We start from the raw sequence: 18,597 nt of genomic DNA, 5'->3' as shown, positions 1-18,597 counted from the left end.
TTTTTACATAATTTGTCCACTTAATATATTTTATGTTATTTTATTTTTACGATTACGCTTGCGTTGCGTTCAACGAGATCTGATATATCGATACACGCACAGCCGAGGTATCGACGTATCCATGAATCTACAGCATTAGATACATGATTTCACGTAGTTGAATACTTACCACAACGTCAACATGTTTTATAAGTTTCATAAATAATTTATAGTTTCTTAAATAAAAAATGCAATGAACACGTTACCGTGAGATTTATTGAAATCAATATAAAGAGCGATGACTTTTAATTAATAACTCATTTTCACAACATAGAACATAACCTATAAATTGTTACTCCAAGATAATTTAAGTTTATAGAGATTAAGTACGAAATTGGTTGATAGCGGTCACCTTTATATTTCATTGTTCGAAAAAATTTCTTTAAGAGGCATTAAGCAGCAGGAAGACTAACAATGTATGTGGTGCAATATTCTGGTTTGTTATCAAAACAACTGAGTTCGAATTGCATTCGAAATGGAACCAGGTTAGCATCTTCTTTTGGTCAGTACGAGAACTGTGGAAGATTTTGTGAATATCGCAATAGAGTAGCATTGTGGTTGAAACAACAAAGCGGTCAGGTAGCCAAAGCTTGTGCCAGGCAGTTTGAATTCATTGCTGCACAACGTATTCGAAGGAGCTTGCAGATATTTCATTTATATACACGAATATGGGATGAAGTAGCACTTAAGGAATTTATGAAAAATTGGAAACGTCGTACAATGAGGAATGCTAGACATTTTCTAACGAGCAGCATTGGTGTAACAGTATACAATTGGGACCGTGAAAGGATAAACGAAGAAGAACTCAACAGGTATAGTAGATGGTCCTTTGCAAATTAATAGCTTCGCAACAATTAGAAGGCTCCAATATGTATATTATATTTATTGAGAGTAAAAACAGGTATAGGTTTCAAATTTAAAAATGCAGAAATTTATTGCTGAAAATATTAGTTGATTATAAATTTACAGTTAAAAAAGTGATCTGATTTTAATTAATCTTTAGTTAATTTTTGTTGTTAGTCTATCAAATATTTGAGCGGAACTAATTGTTTATTGCAGCTGCCTTCCAGTTTCTTTTTCCTCTTTTATATCTCTTTTTAAGTTGTTAATTAAGAAAAACAAGTTAATTTGTTACTAGAATTGTTATTCTCTTAAATATAATAACTATATTTGTAAATCCCATATACCTTATGAATTACTTGATTTGTGATAAAGATAAATAATCACAGTTGATTTTATTAAGTTTTTTTTTACTAATTTACTAACTTTGAACATCAGAACTTTTAGGAGAAAACTTAATTAACAGATCAAAAATTACAAATCCATCAAAATGTTCCATTAACAGTGGTTATTTTATCTTTTATGCTTATTAGCTGTAGACGGGATATCGAAGAAATTCACAAATTAAGGGACGTTACAGTTATTTGTCCAAAATGTCACCTAAGAATTATGATAGATGTTCAGCAACCTGGCATAAAATATTGCACATGCTATGGCAATAAATTTAGTGCTACTTCTAATCAAGATCGTACGTAATGTTTGGTTCTTTTGAACATCAGTTTGTTTATTGGTGAACATATCTGTAACTGATATACTTCTTTTTTGGTTCCAGCGGAGGGATGGAGACCATACATAGAACGGCAAGATATGCTCATTTGGAGGAGGGAAGAACCAAACTCTGGAGGATTATTTGCATATAAAGTATATGGTACGTTTTCGGATGTTACTGCTGAAGACTTTCTGCAAACCCAGATAGATCTGGATTACAGGAAGAAGTGGGATTTAACTGCCCAAGAATTAAAAATTATAGATACAGACCCAAAATCGGAAAAGTCTGTTGACAATGGTACTGATGTTATATATTGGGAAACGATATGGCCGGTATGTAATAACTCACGTAATGTGAAAACTATTTATAATACTGATCACCCAATCTTATCGTTTAAATTTTAACACTCTGTTATATTTGATTTTAGAGATTGTTTACAAACAGAGACTATGTATATCAACGACGATGGATTATGGACAAAGAAAAACAGTTAATCGTAATTATAAGTAAAGTAACAGAACATCCTAATGCACCTACCAAACCAGGAATATACAGGTATCATAAATATCTTGGTCATTTTTGCTCATTTTTTACAACGTAGATGCTACATATATAGAATAATATATATATACGATATCGTTAAGTTACCTGATCGGTATTTTTTAGTTTTATATTTCATTATGGAATCACCTAGCTCGATAAAAGTACATACTTGGATTGCCAATATTATAAAAGTAAATGTAAAAGTAGGAGAAAAGTCTTAATGGATTCTTTGCTATTATTAAATAATTTGAACTGTGTATACGTAACAGGGTCACAACGTATTGGTCATACATGGTGATAAGGCCTTATACAGAACTCCACCAACCAGGCATCGAATTTGGATTGACCTACTTTGATGATCCTGGTGTGAATATTCCATCTGCTATTACTGCATGGGTTGCAATGTCAGGTATTGGAGAAAATAGAAAAACGAAGACAAATTCCACGTTCTTATATTACAACTTATCTTTGTATTTATAAATCCCTAGGATTGCCAGACTTTTTAATTCGTATGAGGCAAGCGTCGAAAAATTATCAAAGTTATAAATCTGCAAAAGAGAGTACAAATATTTCTAATGCTACTCATATTTCTTCAAGCGACGAGAATGTTTCTAAGCGAAACGCGGAGGAAGATAACACACAAAACGATAAAGAGACTGAAATAGTGAGCGAAAGAGATACCATGGAATGTCTTATTGAAGAAGTCGAGACTCTGACCTTCCCAGAAACGCAAGAATGTGACGAAAGCGACGAAGATATAGATAATACAGCAGATACAACCGACGAAGGCAGGAGTTTATTACGTTATTTTTTTCTTACAAAGTTATTTATCTGACCAATAATTGCAATATATTTGAAATAATGAAATTGGTTTTGGCCAATAGAAAGTCTTTAACATGACGTTGTGCGGGCAGAATGGTAATGTAACGACCGCGATCGCGATACAAAGATACAGGTACGAATGAGTGGATACATTGGATCACCGGGGTTGCATCGAAGATGATACCGAGCACGAAATGTGCTTTTATCAAATTAGAAGAATTTTGGAAATTGATAAGTAGCATTTTGTTTTTATGGTATTCTTTATTGCAACAAACACGAGACTGATCATATTCGTAATTAGTTTCATTTACGCTATTCATTGTATAGTACAAAAGAAAAATATGGGAAGAAGAATGTATTCAATCGTAAAAAAATGTAAGGTAAATTACAATTTGTACATGATCTTTTTGTCTACATAATTTTACACAGCAAAAATGCTATGTTGTATTTATGTACACTGAGGGTAGTGAAAATATAAATAGTTGCATAAAATATGGAGAATTAATTTTCTACAAGTACATATATCTGAATTTGTTATGTACAATTATATATATATGTGTGTGTCTATATAATGGGATCGATTCACATTCATTACTTATATAAATTGTAAATAATTTGTGCAATGTAACACACATCTTCATGTAGTATACATCTTAATATAATACACAATAATCTAGTACATTATATAAGACGTTTGGAATATCATGCAAAAAAAAGCATGTAAATGTTTTATATTTTAATATTTCGTACCAATCTTGGGAGAAAATATCGTGGAAACAAAGCTTTGTATTGTGTATTTAAAATTGTTCAACAACTTTGTTCCCATCTGTGTATTACCTCCATCTAACAATGATGTCTTTCAGATATTTCTACCTCAATAAAACTTTTTGATATTAAAAGGACTAGTCTTCTACACTATGTCCTCTGTTATAGCACTACTCAAAAATGTATCACCTTCCTCGTCGATTTGAAAATAAACTTCCTCTGGTAATTGTTTTGGTTGAGACTTAAAACCAAAACAGTCTGGATCATGACATTTCTGATATATCGTTTTATTTTTTAAATTAACGATCCATAAAACATTGTTACTTTTATGACATCTGCCAATATTTTCACAGTACCTATTAGCAAACAAAAAAGGTAATAATTGCTTTTTACGATTATCATTGCATAACCAAAGGGGGAGGATTTTTCATGTAAAAAAGTAGATAAAAACATAGAATAAAATGTGTTCACATGAGACTTTCTTTATAGGAAAATAAAAATTTTTTAAAAATTCGTTAAGTAAGCATGCATTTATATAGCAACAACCCACTTTATTTCTGCTCAATCTGATGAGTCATCACTATTACTATTTATCGTTATAAACGACGTCAATCAAGACTTGGTATCATTCTAAATACATACTATCACAAATAATTTATTTATATTAATTATTTACAAAACACTGAAAATATTGTCCTTGATATATATAGAATTGAATCTGTAAACTACTTGTATAGTGAATTACAATTACATGAATTGATAATAATTGATGTGTTTAAATTCTTCATTACTTCCAATGCTTGTGTGATACATATTTATTAGTTAATGACGATTTCGGTTATTTTTAAAATGAGCTATTTTTATGACGATATATATAAAAATAAAGAATAAAACGGTAATACTATGCTTATTTAATTCACTGAGCAACAATCTGGCTGCAACATCATGGATGATATTTCCAGCACTTTGTAAGTTACTAGAATAATCTAAGTACTGAAACTTATAGCATGAATTGAAATTATACTAATTTTATATTCGCATATATTGTATTTATAAATAGAAATGAATAGAATGAATAAGCACAGCTAATCAGAATTAGTGAATAAAATAATATGTTTCTAAGAATAGGTATTTAACAAATTTCTAATTCTTTTTGCCCAAAAATGGAGCCGCATATGAAAAAATTTAATTGTACATTTTTAACTTACTTTTTTACTTTTTTTACCACGATTTTAGAATAATCTGATATAAAGAATTGTAAATACCTGTATCCCACAGTTTCATAGACCAATATTTTTGCAGATTCATAATATTTACATACACGTATTTTTCCAGGGGATATTAAGTTGTTAACATATTTATCTAACATTGGAAAATTTGAACAGGCACTACCACTTTCCTGATAACTGCATTGCTGTACTCTATCCTTAAAACAATTCGTATTTGGTACACAGTTTTCAGACCATTCCAATAATATCAAGCCTTTCTTCGTATCAAAATACGATATCAAAGAATCTATAAATATGCTTAATTCGTTATCATTATATGCATTAGATGGAATATATTTACAATCATTTGAGATCACCAGATTTGATTGTTTCCCCCACTTGGTGGATTTATATATTCTAAAATGCCTATTCTTAGTATAAACTGCAGTGTCAACAAACAGTCTTTTTCCTTTCTTTGTTTCAACAATTAATCCTTCAAGCTGCATTCTATCAAAGCAGGTTAAAATATCGTGTTGCTTTCTCTTAGATGAAACATAATCCAAAATATCCATGCATATAGATTTTACCAATCTACCAACATGATAATTATTTCTAAAGGCTACTTCTCTAATATTAAATATAACATGTCTGCTAAATTTTTCGTTAGTACTTGAATCTAGATTGATTACGTTGTATTTATTGCATATTATACGCCAGTACTTAAGCAAGTACATGCAAAAAATATCAATTAATATATTTGTCATAGACGGTCCATCATGTTCCGAGTTTAGTTCGATCGAATACTCTAAATCCAAATATAATCGACAAGGCTGATTTTCTGGAATTATCTGAATTTAAATGTAAATTTATTGCATCGTTTCTATATGTATCTTAAATACCTCCAGATGCAACGAAAGGTTATCGATAACATACCTCGTAAGAGCATCTTCTTTCTGCCGGCAGATGCTCATAATGCCACCAATATATTTCAGGATGAGCTACTATGAATTTGCGATAACCATTACATTCCTGATAAACAAACGTGCAAAGCATATTGTAATCGTTACTCTCTTTCGAAGCTGTGTTTAGCGCATCCACTTGTTTATCAAATTTCATCCAAAAGTCGGGCGGCCCTAAAATGCTTGATGGCATTTTTCGATGCCTCTTCACCCACGTTTTAAATACCTTTGTCTCACAATTTGTTTCTTGTTTTTCCACCTTCTCGACCGTTTCGCTGTCGTAAAATTTCTGAAAATCGATTGCGCTCATGTTTAATTTTGAGCCAAAATTTTAAGAGTACGCAACATTTAATCATAGGCGCGTAAGCATTAATCAGTAGAGATGGCGGGAACTGCTACTTGTGAATTTATGAATGACAGTGATTCGATCGCAATCGTTCCCAATCACAATGATTTTCCACAGTAATTTGTGGTTTTTTGTGATCGCTTCTAATCGATGGAGAAATGTTTTTTGCACGCATCACATAACCTGTATATTTTACATTAACAACACTAAATGAATATTATGATTTTGAAATCGAGAGGAAGGATTAATATTTTACTCTTTAAGATATAAGATAAAGGAAAGTAAATTGAATTATTTTTAATATGAAATAAAGCAAATTTACATATATGAAGAAAACGTAACGTAATTTTGAATTAACATTATACGCAAGCTATATTGGAATATTTTATAAGAAATAATTTAATCAAGATCAAGAAATACTATCGCATTGAACAATTTCACTCAAGATCAAAAAATCGATTGTGAATAAAGTTAAATCACGGCCATGATCGTGATTTTGCGACCACTGCGAGAAGCAGATAAATAACCGTTAGTGATTTTGTACGCCATCTTTATGCGCAAGCGACAAAGCACTGTTTGGCGCCAAAATATATCCATAAATTAACCCATCTGTGTGAGACGAAACTGTCTGTTGTTTGTTGTTTCTCGTGGCTTTTCGTCTATTATTAAGATAGACAAATAAATTAAGAAACATTAATAACGGAAATGTTCTACAAACGCTTCAAATAACAAATAGCAATAAAATGCATAAATAAATATTTTGATACGTGCAACTTTCTACAATTATGGTCCCCTTTGGTACATCTATAGGAAAAAATCGCGGCGTTAGTTATATTCATAGAAATCATGTTGTAAATATTTGAAATACAAAGTGACGTACGACGTGCCGATTGTTTCAGTTACAGAATAGCGATACTTATCAGTGACTGAATTGTTTCAAAATAATTCGCATTCGCATTCAGCGTACTTACTAAGGTACTATCTCCTTTTTTTTAAATTTCATCATCATTCGTATGATCATTATTATAGAAAAAGAAGGTTATGTACAAATGATAACAGTTTAAAAATTGAAGAATCTTTGCAAGGTAAATAGAAGTTCATTTTACTTTCATTTTGCAGTTTTTCGGAAAAGTTAAGTTAAAATTATTTGAAAAAGCAAGAGTTTGAGTTGGTGTTTTATTTACATTGAAACGTCAAAGTTGCGGTTAATTAACTAAATACAAGACTGACAAGTAAACGTATTCTCGCTTGTATCTCGAGAAAGGAAGTAGAAATGAAAAAGAGAATGACATGATAGTACAATTCATTAGTTACAAAATATCGTATTATGTTTCGATATAATCGCCGTCAACTTCGATGCATTTTTCTTAACGCGTGACAAGTCTTTTCGTCCTGACAGCAAAGGATTCTGCCAGCCTATTTTTGATAAAGTATTTCACCGTTGCCTTGACTTTATCGTTTATCCTGAAACGAATACCTTTCAAGATCCTCTTCGATTCTGGAAAGAGATGGGAATCCGAAGGTGCCAGATGTGGACTATAAGACAGTTGCAGAACGACTTTAAATTTCGAACTCGCAAAAGTATCAGGTGTTGTGTGTGCAGTGTATGGCCGAGCATCGTGCTGCAACGATATCGTCTCGATCGAATTCCGAAACCGTCATATACGTGTTCGCGAATGTTTCATAGCTTCGTGGCAAATGTTTCTTAATATCGTACCACACACAGCCGGTAAAGGGTGATGAATTTCCGTAAGCTTAACGTTCTCCATCTTTAAAAACTCGATCACTGCACGTTTCTTGAATCTCGTTGACGTCGTATCCATTTTCAATCTCACTCGAAACAATACTGTTGGTGACTGCGTCGAGCAAACTTATCGACACTTGGCATGTTTATAAAGGAGGGATGTAGCTATAAAATAAGTGGTCACGCAGAGTTGTAACTCTTTTCTCATTCTCGAGATACAGACGAGAGAGTGTGCATTAGTTATCATGCGACCCTCGTAGGTGTTATCAAGACAAGTGAATTGTTGTCCATACCATGATAGGGAACGGTAAAGCCAGCTCGCAAAGAGATCGAGAGAGTAGAATTCGGATATTCACATTTGAGAGATGAGATCCCGCGGTTCTTGTTAAAAGATATCAGCGACGAAAAGAAAAGAAGCATACGTCATGGTGGAGCTGTATACACGAAAAACGAGCGGCGTTAGATTATTGTTAATCGAAACTGTCGAAGAAAATGCGAGAGGAGGTGAGCGAAGCTTTCGATAGCTATTATCAATCGACGCGATAGAAAATCAGCGATAACACGACACGAGCGTACGAGAGGTGTACTTGGGTGTTTGTGACTGGCTAATGCGGTTCAAGATCATCCAGAGTGTCAGTAGTACTCCTTTCGTTCTCGGGAGCTTGTTTCTTCTTTCGTATCCTCGGGCGGATCTCGCGTCGTGCCACAAGGGGGTTGAAACAGGGGACGTGTTAGCGGCGTGAGCCGCGCTAAATCCATTTTCAGCGATCGCCACTACTTCGATCAATGAAACTCGGATTCCGACTGGAAACTTGGATCGAAACGTATCGTTCGTGGGAATCTTATGGTAGGTACGGAGGGGTTAGCGCCGAGACATTCCAGCAGGAAGCATCCGAGAATAGTTGGAGAGAACTGGTAGGATAGATCGCGTCGCAGTTTCCTTTCTATTAGGGTTAGGTTAGGCTTAGGTTTGAATCGAAATATAAAAATATCGAATCATCCAGCGTTGATTCATTTCGATTGACAGCGCAACGACCGGAAGAAGAAATTAGAGTGCGAAACGAAGACTTACAAGGAAAAGGATGGATTCGAGCAGGAGAGGAATCGTTGGTCGTGATATTCGCGAAACCGTAGTAGCGAACAAGGGCTCATCGTCGTCGAAACGTTCAGAGCGGTTCACCGATCTCGTTTGAAGGGAAAAACGTAGGACGTCGCACATAGATGGATACCAATTGGATCGTTGCATTGACGATCGCCTGGCTAATCGGCTGGTGTCCAGTGAATGGAAAAGTGAACTGTCGCGAAGTACAACTTGCCCGCGACTGTGAAGCTCTTTGCAAGAAGAATCAAGACGGTGTGAGTTCCTGCGAATTGAGAGTAGCGGTTCTTCTGCCGGCGGATCCTAGGTTCGATATCGCGTTGCCGAAAGTCCTTCCGGTTCTCGGTAAGTTTTCTTCGTTGTACAAAATCGGCGTTGTTTCTTATGCGGCGGTAGCTACGGCATAAGAAAGTGTTATTGTAATTATTTTAAACGTATCGGAACAATCTAGAGAGTTTGTTGGTTGTCGGTTGCGTTCACAGATTTGGCTGTCTACGAAGCCAGATCGCGAGGACTTCTACCCTACTGGTTGAAATTAAAGTTTCTTCCGCAGGATGATCACTGCGACGCGATGTACGCTCAAAGTGGCGCGATCGATAGCTTCTTGAATTGCGTTCATCTGTTTCTCGGGCCTGCCTGCGATTATTGCGTGGGTAAGTAACGCAGCGATCTATCAGCAGTTTCATAAGCCCACGGGGTTTCGTACGTTCAAGGTTGATGTTTAATTTCAGCGTCTGTTGGCAGAGTGGTGAAATTCTTCGGCTCGCCTTTAATTACCACCGGTGGATTCACCTACGATTTTACGGAAAAGAAGACCGAGTGCAAGGACGAGTACTTTATGACAACTAGAATCGGAAACGTGGCCTTCAGGGATCTGGCCAACTTTTTCGTAGCTTTAATGAATCGGTAAATGAGAGAAGAATTAGCGAACGATTTAATCAACGACGGAATATGTTTAAAAGCGATCTAGGTTTAATTTCGATTCGACTAACTTGTAACGTTATCGTAGATACAAATGGCACAAGGTGCATCTGGTGTACGCGACCAGCGGACAGAGTCAGGTTACTGGCAAACACACGTGTCAGTTAATGATGAAGTCCATGGTAGAGTTTATCAAGAAACAGCCAAACTTTACGTTCGGTACGTTCGATGTCGAAACTACCGTTCCCGAATATTACGCAGAGGCGTTGCAATCCCACGTGGGGAAGTCGTACAGTGGTAAGTTTTCCAGACATTTTCGATATTCGCTTTCCATCGTTGACGAGTCCCGCCAAAACTAACCGTCGCTTCTAACTATAAGTGCAAATGTACACGTTTTGACGCGCCTGGCGAATCCGCTGGTCGACGTTATAAACGTTTACGCGAATGATCGCTGAACTACCAATGCGAAAACCATTTCTGCCTGGCTCTTCCCGCTGCGAGTAAACAATAAATCGATTTTAGATGAAATCCTACGAGAAACAGATGCAACGAAAAGAGACGCGTATCGCGCGTTTCCGCGTATACGCGGTAGCCTAGATAAAAACCTAATTTGACGCGTATTTTTTATCTCGGCGCTTCGACTTTGAGCATATTTTTCGTTATCGTGATCGCTCATCGGGGGTGTTACATCGATGTTGTTAAAAGGGAACGTCAACAGTCTCTGCATGGCAACGAAGTAATTTTACCGAAAACTGTTGAACCTATGCCAAGATGAATATGTACGGGATCATATCTATACGATACGGAAAAATACGCTTCAATCGCGTACCTTAACTCTCATTTCGACGAGAAACGTTTTTCTCGTCTTCGAGAACGTCTTCTCAGAAGGTCGACTTGTTTCGTCGTGCATTGTTTTCGCGATTGTTCGCAGTTATTAGAATTTCTCCATGTTTGGTCGAGGATCGAGGAAGGCAGGAGTGCGATCGCTGATCTAATTGCCCGTATCAATTAACCGAAGTCACTGTTATCGCATTGTTTCCTGCGCGTTATCACGACTCGTTATCACGAAGCTGAAGCGTTTCTATTATTGTTCTGTTACGGTGCGATATGCGATAGACGCGTCGCAAAGTCTATATTTAAATGTTTTCTTAACAAATAATGCAAAAAGTGCACGCGATCGATATCCATCAAAAGTGTTACAAGGTTCCCTCGATCGATTGCTTTTACTCTGATCGATACTGTCCTTTTTTTTTCACCATTTACCGGTTCACCAATTAAATCCGCAGAGATACGCGAATTTACCGTTTCGCGTTTGAACGACGCGGTATGAGTCAGCGAATCCTGTTATGTCCGTCGATAACAAGCGTACCTTTTGTCGATAATTTACGCGTTGTTCTTCGTCCGTCGATAAGACGAGTCGTCTTCTTACTTTCGTTCTCTTGTTTCCATTTTCTTAATATTTGTTGATTTAAATTTGTCGCTAACCTTAAGTAGATCGTTTCACGTACGATCTATCTGCGCTATTCTAAGATAAGTCGTTCGCAAGCGATTCTTCGGGGATCGATCGCTTGAAAACAGACCGATTTCATCGATGGACTTGCAAATGGAAATTTTGAGAAAAGAAAGGCTTTGTAACGAATCCGCTACGTGATATACAGTGACGGAGTATGATATGAAAAGAAATCTTTTATGCATATATTCTGTGTGTTGTACGAAACATTTTGCAATTTCGTTAGCGCTGTAACGAGAGCAATCCGAAGATGCATTTAAAAACGTAGAAGTCGCAAGACACAGCAAACATACAATTGGTAAAAACTTAATGCACAGCATGAATAATTGTCTTTAACATATATGTAATTAGCACTAAAGATGGTCTCGCTAAATATGGTCCACCTGCATGTCTAAATATTTTCATGATCTCTGCCAAGCGTATGGTTGCAATGAATATTTTACAATCACCATATATAACTTTGCAAATTGGTTTTAAATTTTGCCAATATAACGACATTACACGATAACACCGATATAACAACAGTCGCGTCTCATTACAGTGCTGATGTTTCAAAATACCTCATACAGCATGCACGGTATATACGTACGAATCTTCTATCGTCGCTGTACCAAGTTTCAGATCGAGAAAAAGAAAAAAGCCTTTGTAACGACTGTATCATACAATAGTAATACCAATTTCGATTATTAATGCCCGATACTGCGAGCGAGGGGAGCGAGAGCACGCGGAAGCAAAGGGCAGGAGAGGGCGATTGACAGAACGTGGAGGATGTGCAAAGTTCAAACGCATGCGTTCCTACCGTTCTCCTACCTATCTTCGCGATCGGCGCAGCAAGGTGCACGTACGAACTTCTATCCTAGTGTTGGAGGGGAAAAGGACGGAAGGAGCGAACAGAGGAAGAGGAAAAGGAAGAGAACGATCGTCCGGCATCGGTGGTGGTCGCGATTCCGAGTAAAGCGGGAGAGCTTTGGAGATTGGCTTGTCAGTTTCATTCGCGCGGTCCAAGCTCGCTCGTTCCGCCCGCGAAGCTTTCCTTTTTTCGAAACAACACGCGGTTTTCATTGCGATTCTCTCGAGGCGTTTTAAGAGGATCTCTCTCCCTTTCTCTCTCTCTCTCTCTCTCTCTCTCTCGAAACTGTTTTAAAAAGAAAGGAAGAAAGAAAAAGAGGGAGAACAGTTCTTTTTTCTCAAGTTCTCGCTCTTAGTCAACTTTTCGCGATTCGTCCAATTCTCCGTAAACTTGAACTTTTTAAACCCCATGAGTTTCGTTACAACTTGTCATTAACGTTGTACGGAGATCGAGAAACGTACGAAAGAGGTGGTACCGTGGATTATACGTACGCTGGTAGTCGTTAAGTTACGCAGTGGTTAACGTTATAAAGACGCAGCATACGCTTGTCGAATTACCAGAGAAATGAGAATTCGTAGAACCAGTTTACCGGTTAAATCCACAGACTTTTCTATGATTCGAACGATGGAACTCGCGTTGGCACGGTTGAATTTCGAAGATTCGGCTCGGCACTAATGCGCGCGCAATTGCTACGACATACAGAGTAGGGGTTGTATTCTGTGCGAAAGGAAACGCATTTCTGTTCACGATGTTACGTTGATCGCCATCGATTCGGTGATCAACGATCTGAACACGCGATCGCGAAATTGGCGCCTGAAAATCGTACCGTCGGTGGGACGTGGACACGTTTATATCTCTGAGCGAGAAGCAAAAAAAGAAAGGGGGTGAAAATGCACGGTCGATCGGCGCTGCGAAGAGACGGCGCGCGAATTCGCGAACAACGAGATTAAACGGACTGGGGCGTGTTGCGCGTCGCGTGCAGGGATGACGAAATTGAAAAAGTAGCGATCGAAACGAGATGCAAAGGCGCGGAAGCGTTGCATCGGTGAGGCTGACGCTGTTTTTGACAACGATATGTGCTAGCGCGAGCGCAAATAACACGGTAATCATTCAGTCTGCGAAGTGTATCGAAACGCGACCACGGTTCGAAAAGGAGGTGAGACTGGCAGTGATAGCGCCGGCTGATCCTCGACACGAGCAGAGCATGCCGAGGATACTGCCGGCTGTTCTACTCGCGGTGAAAGCAGTTAGCTCTGCGAAAGGACTTCTACCAGGATGGAACATCACGGTCGATCATCGGGACTCGAAATGCTCCAGCATCCAGGGACCCTTGGCCGCATTCGACTTTTACATCAACCGGACCGCAGGTCGTTCGTCGTTATCTTTCTTTCATTTTTCTAACTTTCTCGAGTTTTCCCCCGTACTATTTTCACCAACTCGATCACTCTTTCGGTCCATTCGAATTCGTGCCGCATTTGCCAAGCAACTTGCTCCGTTCAACGGATGCGATCTTCCTCTCCTTGCCCCTCTCTTCTATTCGATGAATTCTATTCCATCCCGAAATTTGTCTAGCCAAACTAAAGTTTGAATTGTATTTCTCAAAGAAATACCGGTCTTTGCTCCGCTCGATCGATTCGCTTATCGCGGATTCTAAAATTAGAATTGTTTACGCACTCGGCCGTCACCACGTTTTCTCGTACAGTCACCGATCGTTTTATCGTGGAACGCGTTATCGGATGACAACGATCATCCGCTATTCTACGATGACTCGATTCGAGTCGTCCCGGCGGAAATCGACTCGCGCGTCCGCTGCCTCCTCCATTGGAACCATCGTTTGGCGTTAATCGTCGCACGTCTCGTCGTACGCGTTTAGGGTCGTGGCGAACCGCAGAGCGGAAAGGGACCGAACATCGTGCTCGGTTGACGTCATATTACCGTAGCTAATTATCAGCTACATTCGTGCATTTAATCATCGGCCATCGACCATCGATGCAACAACAACCGAGGTTCATTCTCGGCCACTCAACCGAAAATCTCGCTTTTCTTCCCTTCGTCGAGCCGTGTAATTTGCTAAAGTAAAATTCTCTGCACAAATTGGATACGTCATAATTTCACCGCTGTCGCGCAATTTCGATCGAAACCCTCGTTGTTTGTGAAAATCAAGGAACTTCTTGTGTAATTTGATTTTAGGATCGCGAATAGTGCAATTAACATCACTTGACATTTAACTATTCCAGTTAGTAGATTGTACCATGTGTGGTCTACATAGGGTGTCCCACGCAACTTGGCCGAGCTATAACGCGAAAATGGTAGGAGGTGGGAAAAGATTTCAGTAGGAAAAGTTAATTAATTTCTAGCGATGCATCACGCGTGCCTGTGTCTTTTCCGAAAGTGGAAGTGTTTCGAAGATTTTATGAGAAAGATCTTCTCTCTACGAGAGAGAGAGGATATCACGGCACTTGGATCGGAAAATGACTAGTCTAAAAGATATTTTGATTTTAATATTTGAAAATCTATCGTATGAAAAACAAGGAAGGACGAGTGTCTTTTAAACCAATACACCTTTTGTTGTACTTATACTTCCATTTGAAGAGATAGACGATAAAAACCTGCACCGCGTGATGCGCCACTCGAAACCGCTTAATTTTTCTTTACGAATCTTTCCTCGATCTCTTACCAATTTAACGTTATAGCTCGGTGCAGTTGCACGGTCGATCCGGTAGATCTAGTATAATCAAAAAGATAAATGTGTTTCGTTATAAATACAAAAACTTTGGCTGCCAGTTGATTGTAATATTACAAAAGTCGCGCAAGAATTATTGCAAAATAAAATGAATGTTCGCGGGTATGAATATCGAGAGAAGATACAGGCGTTTCAGAATGTTTTAAAAATATAAATTGACAGGGAAACGCATCGAAATTCCGCAGGAGGAATAAGAAACTTTAACGCAAATAATCGCGTGCCCGCTGAAATACACAGCCCGAAACGCCGCTGAAAGTAATACGGTAACTCGAATTTTTAAGCAGTCGGATAGTCGTTTCAAAAGAGAGCGCATCGTGGTCGTTAAATACCTTCTCAATTCCGTTTAATTACTTCTCTACTGGTACAGCGATGCCTTCCTCCTCTCTCCCTTTCCATCTGCTACCGCAAATTTAACCGAATCATTGTCATTCTGTGCCTCGAATCGCGATAACTATAGAGGATGAGTCATTTTCTTTTAACGTAGCTCGTTTAATACGCTGTCGGTCATCGGTGTCTGACAAGATACCTTCCGTTTAGAACTCTATTTCGAAAGCACGTTATCTCACGAGGGAAGCTCTCTAAGCGGGGAATTCGGAAAATTATGAAAATTATTTTTCGATTAAACGTCGCTCGAAACATTTCTTTGACGAGATAGCCCGAGAAATTAGTACGAAGAGTGATCGTTAGTACCAACAGTTTGTACGTGCTCAACGTATCTCTTTTCGTAATTTCTGAATTTCTGGCTTGAGAAATTTCCCCTGTCGGCATGATGTACAATCGGAATGGCTTTTTGCTTTAGCAGCTGAGAGTAGACATACGACTGGAACGATAAAAGTGCTTTGGAGTTTGAAGACAGATATACGACCGCAAAGGCTCGATCTAACGCGTTCATTGCGGCAAAAATATCGAAACAAACTATTTTTACTTGCCTTTGTTTCAAGATTATATTATGTGTAATTAAATATTATAAATGGTTTAAAAAATTAAAAAAAAGAAACGATGTCTATGTCGTGAAATTGGCTCGACACCTAAACGTGTCGAAGTAATACGGAAAATCAATCGAAATCGGTACGGAGGCAAACGTGTTAACGGTTCCTTTTCATCTACCCGATTTTCAGTGCGGCATTTGAACGAGAATTCGGGACAAAAATCAAAACTCGCTGATCACGTTCGTAAGTCAGATTCGCAGGCCACGTTTTCGCGTTCGCATTACGGCATTTGAATGAGAATTCCGGATAAAGATACAAAAATGCATAGAACGTGCAGTTTTCCTGAAACTTGATACATGGCTACTCGTTTGTCTAACCATACACATTAACGTTTAAGTAAATAGCGTCGATGCCGGCAACCGATCTTTCCATTCTTTTCAGCGAAGAAACACGAAACAGAGTATTTCCGCAACTTTGAACATTTTCTTGCAATGAGTGTGGTTAGATGTCCAGGCTTCTAACGAGTCGTGATTTCACTAAAGAAAAGAAAAGAAAAAAAAATAAAGGACATCCAGTGTAGCAGCTTGTAGCAGGACAAGATTATGTAGCGATATAATACAATATCTTCCAGTATCAAATTAAAATCGCAGGATGATTTGAATTATTTTATAAAAATTGAAAAGAAAGACATTTTTTAATCGGAAATTAGAATTGTACGTATCTTAGCTTAAGTTCCCAATATCGAGAGTGTAACAAACACCATCCGACGAAAAAACAAACGATCTTCGCCAATCCTCTATCGATTCTTCGATGAATTATTACTCACATTTGTATCTTTTATTTAGTATTCGTTTTATCGTGTCTAGTTTATTCATGTTTGAACAGGCTTCCGAATTTACACTGTTTCTTTGTATTCGTATCATTCGCCTACAGACTGACGATATCATCGAATAAGAACATGAAAACCGAACAATGATCGTTTTGATTTTTGTCCATTGTATAGCGCACTGTGCGGCCGATCGTATGTATCACGCAGCGGTCGTATTAAGCTGTGTTTACGTGACGAGCAGCAGTAAAACAGTCTCGATCGAACACGCGGAAATCATCAGCAGCCACCATTCTTTCCGCTACGTGTACACGTTTTGGTGCACGTATTCGAGTTCACATTCTCGAATATGCGGACTGTGCTTGAATTTCCGTATCGGAGGTGAAACGCGTTTCGTTGGCCGCGTCGTATCGATCGAACGAGAAGTTCAGAGAGAAAAACACGGTTTTACCACGTAGCGGTGACCGTGTTATGTCGTACCGCGTCGACGCGTAAATTCGCTCATTATTCGTCACGGTGGATACTTGTTAATACTTAGGGTTGTTCGAGCATCGTACGCATTACCTCGTATCTTTTCTCTTTTATCGCGTACGAACATCTCGCGATACGATATTAGAAACTACAGGGCGCGATGACTTTTTAAAACTTTTCCCATAAACCGAGTTGTCGATATTAAAAATGTGAATAAAAGTCAGGCGATACGTGCGTTTATCTTTCTTTACGGTGCAGCATGAAAGAGATTTGGATAAATTGGCAAGGATAGCAGAGAGGAGAATAGATATACGAGATGCTTATCTTGTTTTTCGATCTAACGATTTCTAGAATAGTTGTAAATAAAAAATCGGAGGAACTGCTTTAGGGAATTTGCAAATTAAATTTATATCAGGCAAATTTATAATTCGAAGGGTATTTACTAACTTTTTATCGAGTCGGAAGTTATACGTTTCAATTTTGTTTAAAAGATTAAATACATTATATGCGTGTATTTTACAATCAAATTACAGTGTTTGCAATTAATTTGTAATTAGATTATTCTCACTCGTTGTTTGAAACAATATCGATGCTCCTTTTGTCAATAGAGGAGGAATCTTCTTCGTTTGATTTAACACTCGAGAAAATTAAACTACCCGAAGATGAAGAGGTTTTCAAACAATGAAGTAGCTTCCACAAGCTTCGACGATTACGAACACCAATTTTGTTAATGCAGTTTAGTATTTTAAAAATCTACTTTATCGTGTTATGGTATTCTATTAGAGCAAAATAATAGCAGATATTCCTTTCGTAAACTTTCTGATCGAATTACCTTCTACCGGAGAAGAATAATATTATAATAAAATATTGTAATGAAATAATAATTTCGACTACCGCCGATATTACATTTACAACGCTTTTATCTTACCGACAAAACGATGATTCCTCCGTAAGTCGCTCGTCTTGAATTTTATTATTTTGTTTTCAGTGTGATTTTTGCACATCGTGAAAGGATGAATCGCGATCGAACTTACGTTGTATGCGAACCGTCTGCCGATCGTCATTCCCTCGACTGGCCATGAAATTCACGACCGCTTTGTAGCATTAATCTTCTGTCGTTTACTTACGTAGGTAGCGAACCGTCCTCTAACTATCTCTGCGTCTTGCCATTATGCTCTTCGATCCTTTATATGCATTCTACGATAACACGCTTTCGCATCTTAGCTCGGATCGCAAACTAGACGAAATCTCTCGCGGAATTACCGTTGATAAG

General features: G+C 37.9%; 4 protein-coding genes across 11 annotated transcripts in view; 2 read left to right on the top strand and 2 right to left on the bottom strand.

The window, feature by feature from the left end:
* The first annotated feature begins 142 nt into the window (after positions 1–142).
* On the top strand, positions 143–3,852 carry LOC100646724 (stAR-related lipid transfer protein 7, mitochondrial). 2 transcript variants are annotated; one of them, XM_012316762.3, is made up of 7 exons: positions 143–851; positions 1,413–1,567; positions 1,652–1,920; positions 2,016–2,143; positions 2,401–2,540; positions 2,620–2,919; positions 3,016–3,852. In XM_012316762.3, the coding sequence occupies exons 1-7, from the start codon at positions 454–456 to the stop codon at positions 3,024–3,026; spliced, it is 1,401 nt and encodes a 466-aa protein (XP_012172152.2). In that variant the 5' UTR covers positions 143–453; the 3' UTR covers positions 3,027–3,852. The 2 variants fall into 2 exon arrangements, with proteins under 2 accessions (XP_012172152.2, XP_012172151.2); XM_012316761.3 differs by having other exon boundaries at positions 144–851; positions 2,620–3,852.
* LOC100646844 (DNA-directed primase/polymerase protein) lies at positions 3,195–18,403 on the bottom strand. Of its 2 annotated transcripts, none has more exons than XM_003400976.4 (4): positions 18,359–18,403; positions 5,860–6,174; positions 4,984–5,774; positions 3,195–4,074 (listed from the first exon to the last, which is right to left on the bottom strand). In XM_003400976.4, exons 1-4 carry the CDS (start codon positions 18,386–18,388, stop codon positions 3,864–3,866), a joined length of 1,347 nt encoding a protein of 448 aa, XP_003401024.3. In that variant the 5' UTR covers positions 18,389–18,403; the 3' UTR covers positions 3,195–3,863. The 2 variants fall into 2 exon arrangements, with proteins under 2 accessions (XP_003401024.3, XP_020722505.1); XM_020866846.2 differs by lacking the exon at positions 18,359–18,403 and adding an exon at positions 6,554–6,788.
* The window catches only part of LOC100646484 (atrial natriuretic peptide receptor 1), a 37,249-nt gene continuing 23,020 nt past the window's right edge, over positions 4,369–18,597 (top strand). For 2 of the 6 annotated variants that reach the window (XM_048412660.1, XM_020866840.2), the window contains exons 1-5: positions 4,369–4,686; positions 9,003–9,419; positions 9,557–9,727; positions 9,806–9,980; positions 10,084–10,292. In XM_048412660.1, the coding sequence (XP_048268617.1) occupies positions 9,197–9,419; positions 9,557–9,727; positions 9,806–9,980; positions 10,084–10,292 (778 nt within the window). In that variant the 5' untranslated portion in view covers positions 4,369–4,686; positions 9,003–9,196. Of the gene's footprint in view, positions 4,687–8,254; positions 8,823–9,002; positions 9,420–9,556; positions 9,728–9,805; positions 9,981–10,083; positions 10,293–12,455; positions 13,723–18,597 lie in introns of those variants that run through there. The other 4 variants (XM_020866839.2, XM_020866842.2, XM_048412661.1 and 1 more) reach the window with 4 other exon arrangements.
* LOC100644461 (proclotting enzyme) overlaps positions 9,378–18,597 on the bottom strand; it is a 36,351-nt gene continuing 27,131 nt past the window's right edge. The window contains exon 9 of the mRNA XM_012316760.3: positions 9,378–9,470. Within this exon, the coding sequence (XP_012172150.2) occupies positions 9,378–9,470 (93 nt within the window). The remainder of the gene's footprint in view (positions 9,471–18,597) is intronic.

The sequence above is a fragment of the Bombus terrestris genome, chromosome 15, assembly GCF_910591885.1.
Source record: "Bombus terrestris chromosome 15, iyBomTerr1.2, whole genome shotgun sequence".
NCBI lineage: Eukaryota > Metazoa > Arthropoda > Insecta > Hymenoptera > Apidae > Bombus > Bombus terrestris.
The sequence above is the reverse complement of the archived record's forward strand: the minus strand, read 5'-3'. Positions and strand labels throughout refer to the sequence as shown.